The following is a 19,860-nucleotide window of genomic DNA, read 5'->3' on the forward strand; positions in this document are numbered from 1 at the left end:
TCCCCTTCTCCATGCTCCCTGGAAGCAGTTCCTCCATGCTGGGCCTCTGCCGGCTTCTCGCAAGCATCTGAACTCTGTTTAAGGGGTGTCTCGCATATCAGCTATGTTTAAAGAGAGGGCACACAGGACTGACCCAGACTGAGGCTCAAGGAGACGCTGCCCCCTCTTCTGGCTCAAGAGGCTGAGGCAGTCTCGCCCTCCCACTTGTTTCACTCCTTCCTCACATCCTTCCCTCGGTCTGCTATTTCCTTGGGTTTCCAGTAATTCTGCCCCAGTAGCTGTCTCTTTTGGGTCGATACAGGCTTTTTTGAGGACTCTTTCTCTAAATCCAAGAGAAAGTTGAGTAAACCCTGGGCTGCTTCAGTATCACTGGTGACATGCGTGGTGGCAATTAGCAGTCCTGACTTCCGAGAGAGAAGTGAGTTTCCTTCTCTGAGCCAGGTAGTACGACTGCTAACTGGCTTGAGATGAGCGTGACCACCTTCCCTAAAATCGGGTTGACCCTCTGCTGGGAGCGGTGGCCACAGGGCAGTGGCGTTCGGGGTCAGATTACTTCATCTTCTGTACTGCATGATGGCCGGACTGGGGACTGGGGACTGGGGAGTGGAGGCTTTCAGGAGCTGGCGTGCTGTGGAGTCAGGCAGCACTGGGAAAGTGCACCACCTTGCTTGCTCCTGGCTTCTGTCACACACCTGTCTTTTCCCTGCCCCCCTCCCCCAATGTCAGGGAGTCTCTAAGTCTCCTGGGCACTGGCTCAGAAGCAGCTTTTCTCACCATTTCATTGGCATTTGCAGAACCTAAACCATGAAGTACCTAGCCTGCCAGACTTCACACTGAGTAGGGCAAGGGGGAGGGACCCAGGAGGACAGCTAAGTGTCCGCGTTGTTTCCCGGGTGACGTCATTCGCCTAGGACCCTGGTCGGCAAACCACGGCTCGCGAGCCACCTGCGGCTCTTTGGCCCCTTGAGTGTGGCTCTTCCACAAAGTACCACATGCGGGCGCTACCTCGATAAACTTGGCTCTCAAAAGAAATTTCAATCGTTGTACTGTTGATGTTTGGCTCTGTTGACTGATGAATTTGCCGACCACTGGCCGAGGATGACGCTGTCCCTGCATTTCTGAGCACAGCACAAATGCCACCTTCTCTGGGAAGCCCTTAGGCGTTCCCCAGGCCACTCCCCACTCCTGGCCTACAGCTCTCCCCTCTGACCTCGCCACACAGCTCAAGGTCCATCCAGCCACAGACCCCGCGCAGCTCCCTGCCCAGGTCTCGGGCAGGGTGGAGACTCGGAAGAGAAAGGGGTAGGGACAGTGCAGGGGAAGGGGCCAGGTGGGCTCCCCACTGGCCACAAGAGCCCGGAGGCAGCACCAGGGTCCCCTTGGCTTCCTCTGTTAGTCGCACACATTCCCATCTGCCTAGGGCTGCTGCCTCCAGGCAGCAGGGAGGACTCCCCACCTTACACGTCCTTTAAAGGCTGGATTGAAGTGCTTTGAGGTTTTGTTCCTTTGATAATTTTTATATTGGTGGTTAGGATTAAGAGCATTTTGCTACTTTTAAGAAATAGAAAACAGACCAAGCCCTCCGAGGCAGCCTCTCTGCGATCAGAGCCCTTCCCTGTGCACGGGGAACACCGACTGGCCCGGCCACAGAGGGAAGCGGATGCCACCACGCAGCCATGCGGGGGTCCCAGGCTTCCCTAGGGACGCTGAGCCTTCCTCCCTCGGTGGTCTGAACGTCCCTGCCTCACGGAGGGTTCCGTCGGAGGCCTTGGTGGGAGAGGAACGGGCGACCTTTCTGGATAGCAACTTGACATCAGTTTTAAAAAAACTTTACATCTTCAGTTCCAGGATTGTCCTACTAATTTATCCTAAAGCACATCACCAGGGATGTAAAGGCTGATGTATATTATTCAAAACCAGTGCAAATTTTGGAAATGCTAAATTTCTAATAGGGGAAGAGAAGAGAATTTTGCCATCAACCCTATTTTCAAAAAATATTTATGAGGGAATCCAATCCCATGATATAGTTCATAGGAAAATTATTGAAAGGAAATTCCTCAGAAGTTAGTGATTACATATGTTCTTTTTAATGCTTTCCTGTGTTTTCTAAATTTCCATAATTACCTACACTGCACACAGCTTACTGTGATAATCAGGGAAGAACCCAGACTCCCACCCAACTTGCCCTGGCCACGCCATGCGGCCCTGGGGGGCCCCGTGGGGAGGGGCTCCTGCTCAGCTCTCTGGGCCAGGTGGAGGGGCTTCCTTTTCTCTCTCACCCCTCCCCGACCCCCAGCCTGTTTTCTCACTTTTCTTCCTCATCACATCCCCAAGTGACTTTGCCTTCTCCTTTATGTAGAAAGAACATCAAGGCCTGCAGGAAACTGAAAGTTCCAGTTTTTCTGTCAAGGGCATATGTCACATGCAGTCCTTACTTGGGCCTGAACACTGACAACCAAGATCAAATGCTTGAGGGATGATGGCTCAGCTGGGTGGCCAGACTTTAGGTTTCATGACTTGGAGTGGAGTTTTGAGAAGTGCCTCTCAACTGTCTGTTGACCGGTGCAGTTCCCTCCGCCCGGCCGGCCTGGCAGTGAGCTGGTGCCAGCCTCACCCGCCCGGCTTGGCAGTGAGCTGGTGCGGTCCCCTCCGCCCGCCCGGCCTGGCAGTGAGCTGGTGCGGTCCCCTCCGCCCGCCCTGGCAGTGAGCTGGTGCCAGCCTCACCCGCCCACCTGGCAGTGAGCTGGTGCGGTCCCCTCCGCCCGGCCGGCCTGGCAGTGAGCTGGTGCGGTCCCCTCCGCCCGGCCGGCCTGGCAGTGAGCTGGTGCGGTCCCCTCCGCCCGGCCGGCCTGGCAGTGAGCTGGTGCCAGCCTCGCCCTGCCCACTCCCTGCCGTGCTGCCTTGTGTCAGACCACTGTACCCGAGGCGCTCTCTTCAAACTGTCCCAATCCTTCCCAACTCCTAAGATTTTTCAAAGGTTACCAGTTGGCTGCACTAAGGAGTGAGTTCCTTATTTAGGTGTGAGGAGTTGGGGGCGAGAGGGGGACCCGGGCTCTGCACTCGGGCATTTGTCATTAGCAGCCTCCCGACTGGGGCAGTTCCCGAGTGTCACTTTCACCTAGGACACCCTGGTTGAGGGAGAGAGGAGAGCTAGCCCGCAGCAGTAGACCTTCGTGTCCACTGCCTTCCCTGCCCTACTTACTGAAGGAAGCTGAATTCCCTTTGTAGGAAGTTGCCTGCCATTTTTTGGTGTTGAAATACTAAACTCAAGAGCTCTGCACTACTCGGGTGAGTCTTTGTCAGGTCCCATCCTAGAACGTGAGCACTCCCGCAGCTATGTGGGAGTGAGCGGAATGGGGAGATCTTGAGTCTGATTAGAGCTTGTTCTGACATTTGTGACACTGTACTTTGCCACTTTTGAAAATTTTAGATCCCAGCAACAGTAAAGAGGTGGTAAGGTAGGTCCTTTCTTAGGTTCTGTGGCCAATGCTGGAAGTGGCATGTTTCTCCTAAAGTGCAGCTGGTGTCCTACTTGTCGATGTGTAAGCTGATGTCTGGAAGGGCTGTGTCCCCGTTTCCCAGGCAGGCACACGAGCGGGCTGCCTTCTCCTGGAGCTCTGGCTGGGCACAGTAATTCTGACTTCAGATCTCCCCTCACTTCATTCTTGTAAAACTTCCAGATGGAGAGTGTCTGAGCCCTGACCCTGTTGGTGTGGACAGGCCTCTCTGCTTGTTGGTCAGATGTTTCTCTGGTTTCCCCTGACAAGGTGTGGGCGCTACAGCTGAGGCATAAGGGTAGTTGGCTTTTTAATGATCATCTTGCATCAAGTTCCCTGTGGGGACATTTTTAGTAATCCTTCCGCCACAGAGAGGGACCCAACTTGGTGTTCACAGCGACTGCCATGAGTTAATAAATGGGATATGAAGCTGACAAATGCAGATTTCCTGCAGTGTGCCAGGAGACTTCCCAGCTGTTACTACTACTTAGGAAGTTGAGTCTTTCTCTAATGGTCATAAAACTTACTTCTCTTTCAAATAGTTGAAAACCATTATCTTTCATGGTTCTGTCTGTAGGTTTCCTGGCTCTAGCCAGGTAGTTCTCACCTGGGTCCCTCGTGGCTGCAGCAAGATGCGAGGTGTGACAGTTGGCCTCCTTCCTGGGCATCAGGTGGGATGGCTGAGACAGCAGGGGGCTGGCAGCGCATATCTGCCCTCCTGTTGAATGGGTCTGGTTCTGCATGGCCACTGCCCTCTTCGTGTCCCGCCGCAGGAGCTCCCCCTCCCTCTAGACTAGCGAGGTGCTTCATCGCCCTGCGTGCAGGAACTCATGCAAGGAGGACAATGGTTGACGGTGCAGACGGCCCACAGCAGGTAGAGGGTCCTTGTGACTCCAAAGCCACCATCCGGTCACTATTGAGCACACCTGAGCTCAGCAAGGTCAAGCAGGACTTGCTACCACAGGACTTTTAAAAGGTAGTAATGAGCACTGTGCATTTCCAAGGGAAACGTGAACAGCAATAACCACTGAACACATTTTGTTTCATGGCAACTCTTGACTTCTCCCAGAATAGTTACACACGCTCTAACAGTGACACGCGCAGCCCCCAGATGGCCAGGTGCTCGTGAAGCAGCAGCATTCTCCAAGACCCGTGGAGGGGGGACTGTGCTGGAATGCTTCAGCTGGGGACAGGCCCGGGCTCGGAGGGACAGAGTTCCGGTAACACTTCGGAAACAGCCTACTCTGTTGGAGGTCTGTGCTCAACAGCTTCCCAGCTCGAGCCCTCCCCCCCCCTTAATCCCTGGGCCGGTGCAGCTGGCCTGAAAATTGACCAAGGCCTGTGCCTTACTATCACCTCTGCCATTTAGTGTCTCACGTCTTCCATCAGTTACTCAGTGCCCTGAGCCCATTTCCTCACCACCTAATGGGACGGGCACTAGTAACTGTTTAATTTTTTAAACCTACACAGTGATTCTAGGAATGGAATCTTATGTAGAATATGCTAGTAAGCTAGCAAAGCCAATAGAAACCCAGAAAGCGTTTTCTGTACCGTGGACCTCTTCTGTTGCTGAGACCCCCATATTGAAGATTTGTTAAGGTCACTGTAGACTTGGAAAGCAGGCTATCCCAAGTGTGCTCGGCAGCATCACCTGGGGCGGGCGCTCCACCACGCAGACACCGCCTGCACGCACAGCGGGACACGGACCAAGCCTCCGGCACGGTGGGCACCAGCTTCATTTCACTTGGTCGGTTTGTACACATCTTGAACTCAACCATCCTGTTTGGTAGTCTTGTTCTGGCCAGCCTGAGGGCCTCCCTGGACAATGTCCAGTGTTCACTTTGTTCAGAGTTGGGGAAAAGACTCGGAGGAAGCCGAGTTCCAGGCAGAAGGAACTGTGCTCCTGGACGGTCTGCGAGTCTTAAATACGCATTTGAGATAAAACTTGAGGCCTGTATGGAATTGCCTGGAGGCCGCTGCATGCATGGCCTAGTGTGCACAGCCTGCTTGTCACCAGCTGTCACACTGAGTGTCCCCACTCAAACATCTGACTCCATCTAACGGGTAACGGGTGTTTTCTTATCTTCTCCACAGAATGTGAATGGCATAAAGTACCATGCTAAGAATGGTCACAGAACACAGATCCGTGTCCGCAAACCATTCAAATGTCGGTGTGGTAAGAGTTACAAGACAGCTCAGGGCCTGCGGCACCACACAATCAATTTCCACCCCCCGGTGTCGGCTGAGATTATCAGGAAGATGCAGCAGTAACATGCTGGTCATAACTGTGCCAAGAAATCCTCACCAGCAGTTGCTGATTTTGAAAACAGCCACCTTTTTCAGGGGAAGCATTCAGCAACCCTATAAAGAATTAAGTGCATGCTTTAAATTTTTTCTGTAATTTTGGAATGATGTATCTTTGTAGAGTTAATGATTTTGTACATTTGCACATGTAATCATACCCATTTTCATTACTTTGATATAAGGTGCTAAAAAAAAAGAAAAAAAGCTCTAGGTTCTCAGCACATTTCCCCCAAAGCAAAGTATGATTGAGGGCATGTTGCATATTGTTCAGTTGTATTGCAGTGATAACAGCTGGGGGGAGGAGGGGCTGGCACTGAGGTGGGTTTTTTTTTTTCCTCCAAGATTGTAATGTGATTGAGGTTTTTCAACACATCAACTCACTATGTTCAAAACCAAAATAATACCTTCATTATCAAACTGGTTACCATGCCTTACATAATGGAGTATTTGTGAGTAGAAAGACTTTAGGTAATGGAAATATAAATTAATGTTTAACATAATATGCTAAAAATATTTTCATATTTAAATAACATACATAAAAGGTGTGCTTTCTGTGTTTTATATTATCTTGCAAGTCCTTTTGCCCTTTAAAAAGCTGAAAATCTTGCCATCTGACTTACCAATCATTTTAGTGTTATAAACGGCATTTTTTGTACAATAGTCTTGTTCAGTTCACTCATTAATTTAACACATTTGTTGAGTGCCTGCTGGGTACAAGGGATTCAATTTATGCCTGTTGCTATTTCCAGACCAACATACCAGGTTAGTGAAATACTTACGTGGAATTCTCGTGTGAAATTTAGTTCTATCTATCTTCATCTTTAGGTGAAGTTTTAAAGCACTTTGTAGTTCTCTATTGCCAACAGATTTAATGTTTTATGTGTTGCCAATTCTTACAACCACTGCCCTAACAAACCTGTGGGTTGCAAATAAGAATTAAAATTCCAAGCACGGTTCAAAGAGGAACATTTCTGTAAAGGCCCCTATTGCTCTTCACATTCATTGTGTTTTTAGACTTTTTTTAAAGGCACTTTTCCTATCACATTGGAAATGTCTGTTTAGCTTTATAAAACAATTTGCCGAAATATGAAATTGAGCCTTATTGACAATTAAGTGCTTTCTTGTAGCAGGTGGTCAAAGAGTGACTAATATATGACCCATTAGAGTAACCTACATCTGGACCATTCCTGAAGTTTTTCTCAACAATACCATCATGCCTTGAGTGTTCTTTTCTCCCAAGTGCTATTCCTTAAACATGAGTTTACCAGTTGCCTAAATATGCAATAAAAATTGCTTTGAGATGACCAACTGCTCACAAAACTGGTGAAAAAGCAAACTTGCATTGCTTATAAAACACTTTTTCTTCCCATGTTCCCATTTGATGAAAGTCTTACAGCTAAGAAGGTGTCCCTCCTCAATTTTTCAGACATTTTGAAAAGATAACACAATTCTGTTAAGCCAGATGAGTAAGCTTCTATATTCTTAAGTTGTGACCCCCTCATACTGAGGGATTTTGAAGCATTTGTAAAGACACTGCCCTCTAAAAACTTCCTCAGCTCTCTGAAGAGTGGTCTTGGTCCTGAATATACAGTGCTGCCCTGTATGTTAAGAAGGGTGATCCAGACAGGAAAAGCCACTAGTTGGTGCATAAGAAGGCCCTACTTGGCTATTTCAGATCTACCGATAATTGACCAAAATCTTTTTTAGGCCAGCAATTATTTAGCTTCCTTCTAGTGCAAGAAACCGCAGGCTGGATCAGTAGTTGAACAGCTAAACAGTCATAAAATAGTCATTGTGCATGTTAACATTTCTTTCAACTGTAAAACAAATTCCTACTTGCTTATTCATTGTGACAGTATTACTAAACAGGTAAGGATGGGAATATTTTGTTATACTGTGTATAGTGAATGTATTGTACTGTGTCTGTGAAAACTGTGCTTTAAATTATATTTTCATATGTTTTGTTGGGGACAGAGCACATTAAGGTTGCAAGTGACAGAGGTTTTAGAACTGAAGGCAACTTAATGAATCAAAATCCTGTCAAGAAAAGCTGCTTACAAATGTAAATGAATCACTTAAAATAAACTGTCTCTGACCCAAAATAAACGCGGCTCTTTATCTTCATTACCTTCCACTATGAAAAGCCAGCATCGCGTTCACCATGGAAACTAACCTAGCCACTCAGTGCCTCCTTCTACCTAGGATGCCTTTTTCTTCTCCCAAAATTCAGCTGCAGGAAGACTGGATTTAATTTAATTTTTGCCTAACAAAAGAACATCAAAGTAAGGAAGGTGAAACAATAGCACTGCTAGGGAGAAATAAAGCCAGTAACTGGACAAGTCAGCACTCCTCTGTCAGCAACGTAAGGACTTGGTTGAACTCAACAGCACCGTCAGTTACCTAGGGCTAACTTTCATCCCCAAACAAAAAACACAATGTTCAAACTCACTCAGAACACTCACCAAGGAAGACCACTACAAGCCACAAAACACACTTTAAGAATGCAAATCATACAAAGCCTGTTCTCGGACCACAACGGAATGGAACCCATTCTGATGTTTCCCAGCTTGAGGCAAAAGCTATTCACATTCTAGACAAGTAAGATGAACAATCTCATTTCTTAGGTCATCATGGTCCATAATTATTAACTAACACTCCTATCATTGAACATTTTCTCTGAAATATTTTCATCACGTGACCTATCACGAAGCTCAAATATGGAGTCTACAATACTACTGCCCCAGGTCTGTTACGTCCTAAACATCCAGCATCAGCTTAATACTGTCTTCCCTAGACTCAAAAACCTTCTCAAAGGATTCCAACAACAGACAAATTCTACTCCTGGAAACCAATACAAGCTGCACGATGTGTAATGCAGTTAATGTCTCTCTTACATGCCACCATGCTGAGCATTATCTAAACATCTTAAATAGCTAGTCTGCTATTTTCAACACTAGAATCAAAAAGCCAGTACTTTTAAATTTTTAATGTTCATACTGAGAGGAATACAGTTCAGAAACATTTTAAAGACTTAGACAAAAGGTGTTCAAGATGCTAGACTTAATAAAAAACTATGGCAAATAAATTTGACAATAAAATTACCTCCAAAAAGGTGTCCTCTTTAATGTTAATGAGAATACTATACACAGCAGGGACATAAACAGATTGCTTTTGATTTGAGTTTATATATTACATTTTTAATCACTAAGAATGGTACATTCGTATTAGGAAAATGTGAAAAAAGAAAGGATACATTTTCTGTGATTTTTATGCCACAAACACCACTATTTAAGATAATATAATATGAAACAATTGTACTGACATACCTTGTTCCATTTTCCCATTGAATAGAAATATAACTTTAATATTATTTAAATATAACCACTCAAGTTATTCTAAAAAAAATTAGTCGTAAAATTAGCAAAATATGCTTTCTGTTAATTACTAAAGCAACATTTCAAATATATAAAGAATATTTGCTATACTACAAACATGTAATCTCGTTCTACATACAACTCCATTTCTAAAGAGTTAAACCATTTTATGAGCTTAAGTTATGCAAACTTCTGTATTCAAAGAATTATTTTGCAAGACTGTTAGGATAAATGCTTTTTATTACATAATATTTAGTAGTCATGCTCAATCAACACAGTCAACAGAACCTGTAACTATTCTACTAAATAACACACTATATAAGTATGTATTTTTTCAGTGCAGTGACATTACAGTAATCCTTGTTTCCTTTAGTCATATAATTTTGCAAACTGGGGAATAAAGAAAAATACAAACATCCAAGAACTTATTTTCTTAGCAGGTAAGATTAAAAGAAGTTAAAATTATATTTATTGATAAGCCAAAGACTGACCCTAACCCTAGTAACACCAAACTTCAAGTCCATCTCGGTCAGAAAAGTTCAGTGAAGGGGGCATGAAAGTGATTACTTAGTGATCTACTTGAGATGATTTTTTTTAAACTGCTAAACTGTATTAGCTCATAATAAGGAACTAGTCAAAATTTAAAACATTCTGATCAAAATGGGTCTGCACATGCCTTTCAAAGCCTTGCTGGTCATAGTCAGGAGGAAACTGCTCGCTGCACATTGGACACACCTTCCAGTGACTCTCGACGTGTTCTTCAAATTTGCTCTGATCGTAGTTGGGAGGGAACATTACTTCACAGAGGGGACACTTCTTGTGAACATCAAAGCTTGAAGAAAATGGAGAATGACATATTTCTAATACATTCCTAACAACAGTATTCTCTTCAGGCTATGACAAGGCTATATTTCTCTAGTTAAGCTCATATTCATATTCAACAACTTACCTTGAAAGTTGTGTTACTGTGGAAACCTTTCCCTGCTTCTAAATGCTTGCTACTGACCACTGTGTTAACCACTTACAAAGCCTCTAAATTTAGTTTTACAATTAGACAAAAACTTTTCTTCATTAAAATCCCCAAAATACAAGTATAGTATGTGAAATGCAGCAAGTGACAAGAATTCAATTTTTAACCAATCAGATGCCTTTTGTAAACCTATAAAAATTCAACTTGTAATTTCCCAACAGTGTCCATTTGGTTTAACAACTAAGAGTACAGCAGTGTTTCTCAACAGCTGGTCTGCAGACTGCTGCTGGGCCACGACAGGGCTGGCCACCCTGATGGATGGAGACTATAGATACTGGCGGTTTGCGGGCCGGCGGGTGAGAAACATGGGTCTATAGTACTGGGTCTCAAAGGGTTTTACCCTCAGCATCACCTGGAAGGCACATTAAACACTCCTTGCTGGGCCCCACACCAACAGTTTTAGGTCCAGACAGTATGGGGTAGGTCCCTGATCCCATACATTTCTAACACGTTTCCAGGGACCAAACCTTGAAAATCATGTTCTATATAAACCAGATTCTACACAAGAAAAAGAAAAATTACCTGGAATCAAAGCAAAAGCCTGTTCCGTGCCCATGGAAGTGCTTATTCGGAGGATCAGGAAGAGTGGGCACATTCTCATCCTCCTAGCAAAAAATAATGTTGCAATTTTTGAGAAAAGTGAAGCTGAAAACAAACTCCTTTTATTCAATCAAGGATAGTATAAAGAAAATGAGGCTACATTTTTATCTTACCAGATTTTCACAAAGTACATTTTTACAGACTATTTCACTGGACTGGGACCGTCTTGAAATGAAAGCAGTGGTTAATGGACGGGCAGTATAGCACACGTGTCTGTGTGACTGAAGCAGAGACCATCAGACCTGGCCGACATTTAGGTAGATCTTACCCTGCATTACTTTCCCTATTACTCTCACTTAGTAATTTAATTTGCAAGACATACAGTATCTTCTCTGACAACATACATCCACTGCAAAATATACAGAAGTTAGAAGTAAATGAAAACTGGTGAAGTACATGAGTTGGCATATATAATATATGTACTTGGGCATGTACGCGCACACATCCAACTGGAAAACCATGTTAAAGCAAAACAAACTACAGGCTTTGAAATAAAATATTTGATTAACATTATTAATGAAGACTCTTAAAAATCTCTGAGTTTCAATCGGAAAGAAAAGACCGTCTTCAGTGTCCATGCCCGCAGCCTGTACATACGCCAGCAACAGCAAACGCCCATTTGCTCCCTTGCTCGAGCACTGTCAGCGGCTCTCAGTGCTGAACTAACAGCACACAACCAGGTCGGGCGGCACCGACAAGTCTGCTGGACTGCATGCCAGCCCCAGGGCTGCTGTTAATGGGCTAAGAGGTCAAGTCTGCTGGAAGAGGTACCAAAACAGTGTATGTGGTGGAAAATTCGGCATAAATCAACACAAGACAGATGATCTTTCTGAGGGGTACCCGGCTACTCGGACGATTGTTTCCTGCATGGGCAAAGGGGCCCCAGAGGCCTTTCCTCTCCTGTTCATCACAAAAGAAATTCTTTTCTTTCCACTTATGATTCCATTAGTATATAACTAGGTAAAAGAAAAACAGGATAGATAATGGAGGAAACAAAAGTATTTTAAATACTTCAAAAATTAAAAGTCTTCAAGTAACTAAAATCCAGACAGCTTTTAAATCAATAGATTCAAAGAAAATAACAGTAGTTGAATCTGCTAAACTTCACATGTATGACAGGAACAATGTAGGAAACAATCTGCTTAAACAACTACTATTAAATAATGAACAAAATTTATCATTTTTTGGAAAAATATCTTTGAAATAGTATTTAAGAAAATAATAGTCAGAAGTAAGAAGGAAAGGTCTTGATATTCTGCTTTTCAAAATTCTTGGCCCTGGACGGTTGGCTCAGTGGTAGAGCGTCGGCCTGGCGTGCAGGAGTCCCAGGTTCGATTCCCGGCCAGGGCACACAGGAGAGGCGCCCATCTGCTTCTCCACCCCTCCCCCTCTCCTTCCTCTCTGTCTCTCTCTTCCCCTCCCACAGCCAAGGCTCCATTGGAGCAAAGTTGGCCTGGGTGCTGAGGATGGTTCCATGGCCTCTGCCTCAGGCACTAGAATGGCTCTGGTTGCAGCAGAGCATCGCCCCCTGGAGGGCTTGCCGGGTGGATCCTAGTTGGGCGCATGCAGGAGTCTGTCTGACTGTGTCCCCGTTTCCAACTTCAGAAAAATACCAAAAAAAAAAAAAAAAAAATCCTGATGACATTATAATAAAATTCAACTTTCTAGGGGCCAAAAATATAACAGAACCAAATATCTCACAACCTTCTTTCCTTGGTTTAGAACTGCTAATAGCTTATGCCAATTCACTGCTCCACAAATCAATCAGCTAACAATAGTTTGCTGCTAGCCAAGGTATTACTCAGACCAACCTCAAACACATTAACCCTGCTTACAAAATACCAGAGGCTGGAGTTTATACTTACTAGTCCTAAGTCATATATAATTTGGTAATGATGACACCATTATTCTGTATCTTGTATCACCTATTACCTAATAAAACAAGAGAGGGACTCCAGTAGAATTGTAGATGTTATAATGAAACGTAATAAGTTCCCATGAAATAAGAAACCACCTACTCAAAAGAATAGGTCAAAACCAGAATACAATGCATAATCTACCCATAATCCTATGGGTGATAGCAATAGTTTATGCTGAAAACATATATTAACATCATAGGAAAACATGAGAAACAGAAAGGCCTGTGCAAACAGAATGAGGAGCTTGGTTATCAGGAGGGGTCTTAAACAAGTGCTGGCGACCGCTGGTCTACAAACCATATTTTTGAGAAGTACCCATGGTTCCAAAAACTGTGATGAAGCCACAACACCAGAGCAAATTCACAGGGGTGCGATGGGGTATTTTTAATTTTCTAAGTTAATTAAATAGGAAGAAACTCCACATTTGTTAGATACTAGTTCAACTAGTTCAAGATAGCTCATATTTCAACATTAGATAGCATGCACTACATTCCTTTCAAGGACATCTCCAAAAAGCTGGGTTTTTGGCAGTTCTTGCTAAGTTATATAGTATGAACCTTATGGAAATCAACGTGGAAAAATCAATGGAAATGAAGGTGGTTTGTCCAATCTGATTCCAAGGCTTGAGAAGTTGTACAGTGGTCACAACGACACACACCCCATTAGTAGCTATGGTCATTTAAAAATAAAATAAAAATATGAATTTTTCTTTTAATTTGTGATTATGATTCTTTTAAGTGGTTACTACATTAGTTGATTGTTAATTTCTTTTGGCTTATAGGGTGTTATAAAAATATACAGATGATATAAAATTATATAATTTCATTAACCAACATCACCCCAATAAATTCAATAAAAACAAAAATTTTTAAAAAGAAAAATAATTTTAAAAATGTACTGAGATGCTAAAGGTGCCATGAACTGGGAAAATTTGGGAAGGTCTGCTGTAGCCTATTTGATAGGTTGATACATGGTTCCAGACCACAGCTTCTAAGGCCAAAGTCATCCGATGAGGCTCCAACCCTGGCTGTGCCCTGAGCGGCAGTGTGCAGCAAGCCAGTTAAGCTGCCTCACCATGCCTCGCAACAGAGACAGGATAGTTCCTACGACATCCTAGGTCTGCTATGAAGAACCAGTGAGCTAATGTATTTCAAGAGCTAAACATTAGCTGGCAAATAAAACTACAGAAAGGTTTGTTGCCATCACTATCATCATAATTCCGTTACAGCTATTGCAGTTACTAGGTATGAGGGAGTCATACAAGGGTTTGGATCTGAGAGCGGACCAGTTTGTGGTGCAGAAGGAAGAGATAGGGCAGGTGCAGGACTGGAGCAGCTGAGCAGTGGGCTGTCAGCCCTGACCCAAAGAGGCTGGGTCCCGCGCTGCTGATCCCTTCCAGAGCACAAAACTAAAGACAGGAGCAGGTCAACTCAAATCTGCTTTCTAAATTCTAATGAAAATTACTTAGTAAAATATTTTGGTTGCAAATGATTTTTGTTGTTTTAATGACAAGAATTTTTGGAAAAAAAAAAACAAAGGTCTGAATGTACATAAATTTCTGTTAATGTGAAAAATCTTCTGATTGCAAAATACAGCTACCCAAAATGTGCCTATTAAGAGCCCTTCCATCTCATTACCAAATCTAAGCATGTCAGCAAATGAGCACAAGCCTCTAACACTGCTTCTCCCGGGTTTGCAGAAGGGCAAAGCACACAGATCAGAAAGAACACTCTGCTAATTAAACTGAAGCAGACGACTGCGGAAGAGAAGGACTCGTCACATGTAACATCTACGCCCAGAATGATCAGATTAAATATGCAAAATGTGAAGTCAAGGTGTGGAAAAGCAGTAAAATTATACTCTAGACCTTAAATATGCTACAAAAGTTCTGACAGTTTTCCTAATTATTCCCAGTAATGGACACAGGAGGCCAAAAGGCAGAAGAGAGAAATACATTTTTCTCCATTATGAGTGTTGAACACTAGGGCTAAAATCATGTCTGTCTGAACACTGATCAGTTTCTGCAAAGGTTAATAGCAATTAAATGCAGCAAACTAGATTAAATGAGAAACAGGTCATGATACCACTGTACTTGCAAAGAGCACGATAAAGCATTTCTTTTAAATTCATCTGAATGCACAGGAAATCCAAAAGGAGCTATTTTGAGGAAAAGAACCTATTTATTAAATGAAGAAATCCTTTAAATGAAATAAAAATAGCGACATGCTACATAAACTAATTTAATAACCACCAGTTTGTGCTGCTGAAAGATTAAATACTAGCAATGTCTAAAAGATATTTCTCTGGAAATAATAATACATGCCCTGCCTTTTTTCTAGCTAAACAGTCCCCCTTAAAATTTAAAGTAGGATAGAAATGCTAAAGTGAAGATGCACACCGCAGCACAGTATCACCATTTACACTTTGCTTCTTCCAGCCTACTACGTCTTCAGCAAAAAAAAAGTAAATTTAGTGTAAATTAAGATTAATCTAAATCTATCACTATAGTTAATAATACTGTATTGTATATTTAAAGATTGCTAAAAGTAGATCTTAAGTTCTCCAACAAGGGGAAAATCTAACAAGAATAGATGTTAACTAGACTCACGGTCATCATCTGGTAGTCCTGAAACTAATATAGTGTTGTATCAGTTATGTATCAATAAAATTTTTTTTAATTAAACTGTTAATATTTTGAGGTCATTCTCCAAAATTAATATTTCACTTCAGTATAAATCCTAAAATATAAATATGAAGGATATTAACAGTTTTTTCAAATTTAAATATAAGCAGTTTTTAAAAAATCAAGTATCATATGTACACACGAGCACACACATTCTCTCAAAACACACAACCACGTAACTCTCTACGTAGGAGAGAAAATAGAAGGGAAAGGTTCAGACAATGGAAAGTCAATTTACTTTACTATCCTCGGGGTCTTCTAAACCATCAGGCCGACTAAGGTTTCGAGCAGGCTGGCTGCAGACAACATTATCTTCCATTCCCCAGGAGGGTATTCTCACAGGTGGCCTTTGGATTTCATCTGGGTAAAAAGCACCATCTGCTCCATCTAAAAAAAATTTTATTTATTTTTTTTGCAAGGGAAGGGTGAAATCTGGTACTAAAATTAAAATCTCTCTGTATAGCTATGATGTACAGAATATAAAACATCATTTTAGTACATCTAAAAATTTAATTTTTAACCAAGTGATTTTTAAAAATAAGAACAAGTAATAAGCAAATAGAGCATCACATCTGGATGAAGCCAGTTTGCGTTCAACATATAAAGTGCTCATTATGTTTCTATTAGAGTTGACCGTACCAGTAGTTTGCTAATCCCACAAAGATATAAACAGAAAAACTCCAAACTCAGCTAACCCCAAACCAAAAGTACTTTAATAACCTCTTGTTTCCTGTGTTGCGTAAGGATTACCATACTGCAGAACTAGCTGTGTGTCTGGCACTGCAGAAACATGGCCGCCTTGCTCTGAGCACTTGCCGACACCCTGTGAGATCTGCTGAGGACTCTGGGAATGCTGACCTTCCATTTTCCCTCCTGCTTGATTCTCTAGACTCCTTTTAAGTTCCTACAATTAACAAAAACAAAGGCAAATAAGCAAAGAAATATCAAATATTTTATAGCAAGGGCAACATTAAACATTTACCCAAAGTATAACACTAAAATTATTTCCTTATTACAGTAGTTTCTGCTTATCCAGTTTTTCTTTCTGTGGTTTCAGATACCCACGGCAACCATGGTCCAAACGAATCAAATGAAAAATTCCACACACAACGCGTTAGTTTTAAATTGTACATGATGAAATCCTGCTCCATCCTGTCCTGTCCTGCCCAGGACAGGAATCGTCCCTTTCTAGCATACCCACTGCTCACCCTTAGTCACTTAGTAGCTGTCTTGGTTATCAGACTACTGTGGTACTTCAGTGCTTGTGTTCAAGTAACCCTTACTGAATAATGGCCCCAGACTTGACCACAGAAATGCGGGCATAGGAAAAACTCTCAATATATCTAACATAGGGCTCAATATTCTGGAAGTTTCAGACATCCACTAGGGTCTTTGAATGTACCCACCACAGGTAAGTCAGGGGACTTCTGTACGTTTAAAGCAGACACTGGAAAAGGCCCCTCCCCCTATACCAAAACCAGGAAGCAGAATAAAGGCCCATGTATTTTTATTACTGCCAAAAAAGTGCCCTCTTTTACTGAGCTGAGGGAAAACTAAATCTCTTAACAAACATTTTATCAAACATTTAATAAACCTTATTTTTTTTAAAAAATACTAATTCAGATGGGAAGGGTGGGAAAAACACTTCTCTACTTCACAAGGCCATTAACCTGGTAGACAAAGCCCAACAATGGCAGCAGGAAAACAGCAGGCCTTAGTTAGCCCTCATGAATGCTGATCAAAAATCATTAACTTAAGAATTTACATCCAACAGTATTAAAAAATAATCCTTCATGACCAAATGCGTTTTATCACAAGAAAGCAAATTTAGCTAAACATCCAAAAACCAATGTAGTTTACCACGTTCACAGACTAAAGGAATAAAACATTTCAATAGACGCAGAAGTACTTTACAAAATTCAAGTTACTCGTAATTTAAAGAAATAAAAATCTCAACAAAATAGAAACAAAAAGGAACTTCCTTAACCTGATAAAAGACATCCACAAAAATCCAGAGTGAAATTTTTTTTTTTAAGATTTTGTTTCTTGGTTTTAGAGAGAGGAGTCAGAGAAAGGCAGTGGGGGGGCGGGGGCAGCAGAGGGAGGAACAGGAAGTATCAACTTGGCACAATCTACTCCTAGACTGGGCAAGCCCAGGCTTTCAAACTGGTGACCTCAACAATTCAGGTCAACGATTGATCCACTGCGCCACCACAGGTCATAGAATGAACCTTAATGGTGATAAACTAAATGATTCTACCTAACTTCAATACTGGCAAGGATGTCTGCTCTCACCACTTCTATTCAACATTGTAGTGGAGAATCGGTGGATTAAGGCAAGATTCAGATTCAGATTAAGGCAGAAAGACTGACATATCATACATACAGAAAATCCTAAGGAAGCTATTAAAACTATGGGAATGAGTGAATTTAGCAAGGTGGTCACTATATAATATCAATTGTATTTCTACATATAAGCAGCACACAACTGAAAAATCCCATTTATATTAACATCACTAGATAAAATTAGGAATACATTTCATGCAAGATGTACATGGCCTATATATTAAAAACATTACTGAGAAAAATTAAAGAGAGCTTCAACAGAGAAATATACCATATCCATGGAGTCAATGCAATTACAATAAAACATCCTATCAAGCATCTGTATAAATTGTCACTATTATTATTTAATCATCATGCTATTATAGCATGTCATTAGAAATGCTATATTGCTATAAATTATTGGTAAGCATATATAAATCATTTATAAATATATATATTAACTCTTCCATTCTCAGATGGAAAGCAGGTCATCTGGAAATATATATAAATTGATGATTCAGGAATCATCATTAGTCGGGAATCTAGTGTTAAGGAACATTTCCAATAGTTTTAATTTTTTTAATTTAATTGGCGACTTCCACAATTCTGAATTACTGTAATAGCATTTGGGGGGTTTGAGTGACAGCAGATGAGGGATTATCGTTTGAGTGTCTACTGTGTTCTAAACAAACACTGCTGCATTTCCCAGTAGCCCTCTGAGGCCCAGAGAAGACAGTCCTCCGGGGGAGAGTGCTGGAGCCGATGAGCGTGCCCCACAGCCCTGCCTGGCTTGTCTGCAGGTGCAGGTATGAGCAGTAGACCTCTGCTACATTAGCCTTACAGAGGCCACTTACCATGCTGTTCCTGCTCCAGACCATTAGGCTTCTTGTAAACCGTATGCACAGATGTGCACAGGTTTGGCACATCTGGACTCCTACCTGTATCGAGCTTAACTTAGCAGATACAAGGTTCCCAAAGTTCTCATTTTGCTTAAAAGATTGAATTTTGTCATTAGTAACAAATACTACCAATTGTTTTTCCTTAAAGTAACAGGCTCACTTCACTTCATTTTAAGTAATCTCTGCCAAATATCCCAATCTGAATAACCAAAGTTTGTCTACTAGTCATTCTTTTTTTTTTTTCTTAAGTGAGAAGCAAAGAGGCAGAAAGACAGACTCCTCCATGTACCCTGATGAACTCCACCTGGCAAGCCCTCAACTGGGCAATGCTCTGCCCATCTGTGGCTCTTGTTCCATTGCTTGGCAACTGAGTTATTTATTTTAGCACCTGAGGTGAGGCCAGGGAGCCATCCTCAATGCCCTGGGCCAACCTGCTCCAACTGAGCCATGGCTGCAAGAGGGGAAGAGAGAGAGAGAGAGAGAGAGAGAGAGAGAGAAAGGGGAAAGGGAGGGGGAGGGGGAGGGGGAGGAAAAGCAGACAGTTGCTTCTCCTGTGTGCCCTGACCAGGAATCGAACCCAGGACGTCCATACGTCGGGCTGACACTCTACCACTGAGTCAACCATCCAGACTAGTCATTCTTTAAAATATAAATAACATGCAATGAAAAAAGAGGCTAGTTCAGTCCACATCTCCAACAACTGCACAAGCGCTTTACCTTAAGATAAACATTTTACTTCATTAGGCAACAGAAGTGCTGTGGGGGAACTTCCCATTTCATCACACAGAACAGTAAAAAGATGTGTACCCCAGGACCCAACTTCAATAACATTAATGATTTTACCATTTCATCTTCCTAAATAAAAGTAGCTTTCTGGAAAAAAACTGTGACAACGTGGCTGGGATGACTACACTAACTGCTAATGCACACGAACACGCCAGCAGTCTCCCCACCCCTGCTCTCACACCAGGTGTGCGACGTAACCCGGGAGGGAGGGGCAGCAAATAAGACTTAGTGTTATAAAAAGAGTTTTATCTTTATAGACTTCTAAAAAGATATGGGGACCCCCTCAAAGAACCACAGACCAGCATCCTTTATATTACAAAGGTATGCTCTGATTGAATGTTAGGGTATGCTATAAATCATTTAACAACTTCTAAAACGTTTCCTATTACAAAAGAAAACCAGATAAATACATTATATATACTTCTAAAATTTTTTATGGTTTT

General features: G+C 42.4%; 2 protein-coding genes across 3 annotated transcripts in view; one reads left to right on the forward strand and one right to left on the reverse strand.

Moving 5' to 3' along the window:
- Positions 1-7,891, forward strand: part of JAZF1 (JAZF zinc finger 1) — a 327,157-nt gene extending 319,266 nt beyond the window's left edge. The window contains exon 5 of the mRNA XM_066354177.1: positions 5,592-7,891. Within this exon, the coding sequence (XP_066210274.1) occupies positions 5,592-5,768 (177 nt within the window). The 3' untranslated portion in view covers positions 5,769-7,891. The remainder of the gene's footprint in view (positions 1-5,591) is intronic.
- A 1,008-nt stretch (positions 7,892-8,899) lies between these two features.
- Positions 8,900-19,860, reverse strand: part of TAX1BP1 (Tax1 binding protein 1) — a 56,913-nt gene continuing 45,952 nt past the window's right edge. Inside the window, exons 15-18 of one of the 2 annotated variants that reach the window (XM_066353683.1) lie at positions 16,266-16,311; positions 15,646-15,794; positions 10,728-10,810; positions 8,900-10,007 (exon numbers count right to left, since the gene is read on the reverse strand). In XM_066353683.1, the coding sequence (XP_066209780.1) occupies positions 9,806-10,007; positions 10,728-10,810; positions 15,646-15,794; positions 16,266-16,311 (480 nt within the window). In that variant the 3' untranslated portion in view covers positions 8,900-9,805. Of the gene's footprint in view, positions 10,008-10,727; positions 10,811-15,645; positions 15,795-16,127; positions 16,312-19,860 lie in introns of both variants that reach the window. The other variant, XM_066353682.1, reaches the window with a different exon arrangement.

Source organism: Saccopteryx leptura, chromosome 12 (assembly GCF_036850995.1).
Source record: "Saccopteryx leptura isolate mSacLep1 chromosome 12, mSacLep1_pri_phased_curated, whole genome shotgun sequence".
NCBI lineage: Eukaryota > Metazoa > Chordata > Mammalia > Chiroptera > Emballonuridae > Saccopteryx > Saccopteryx leptura.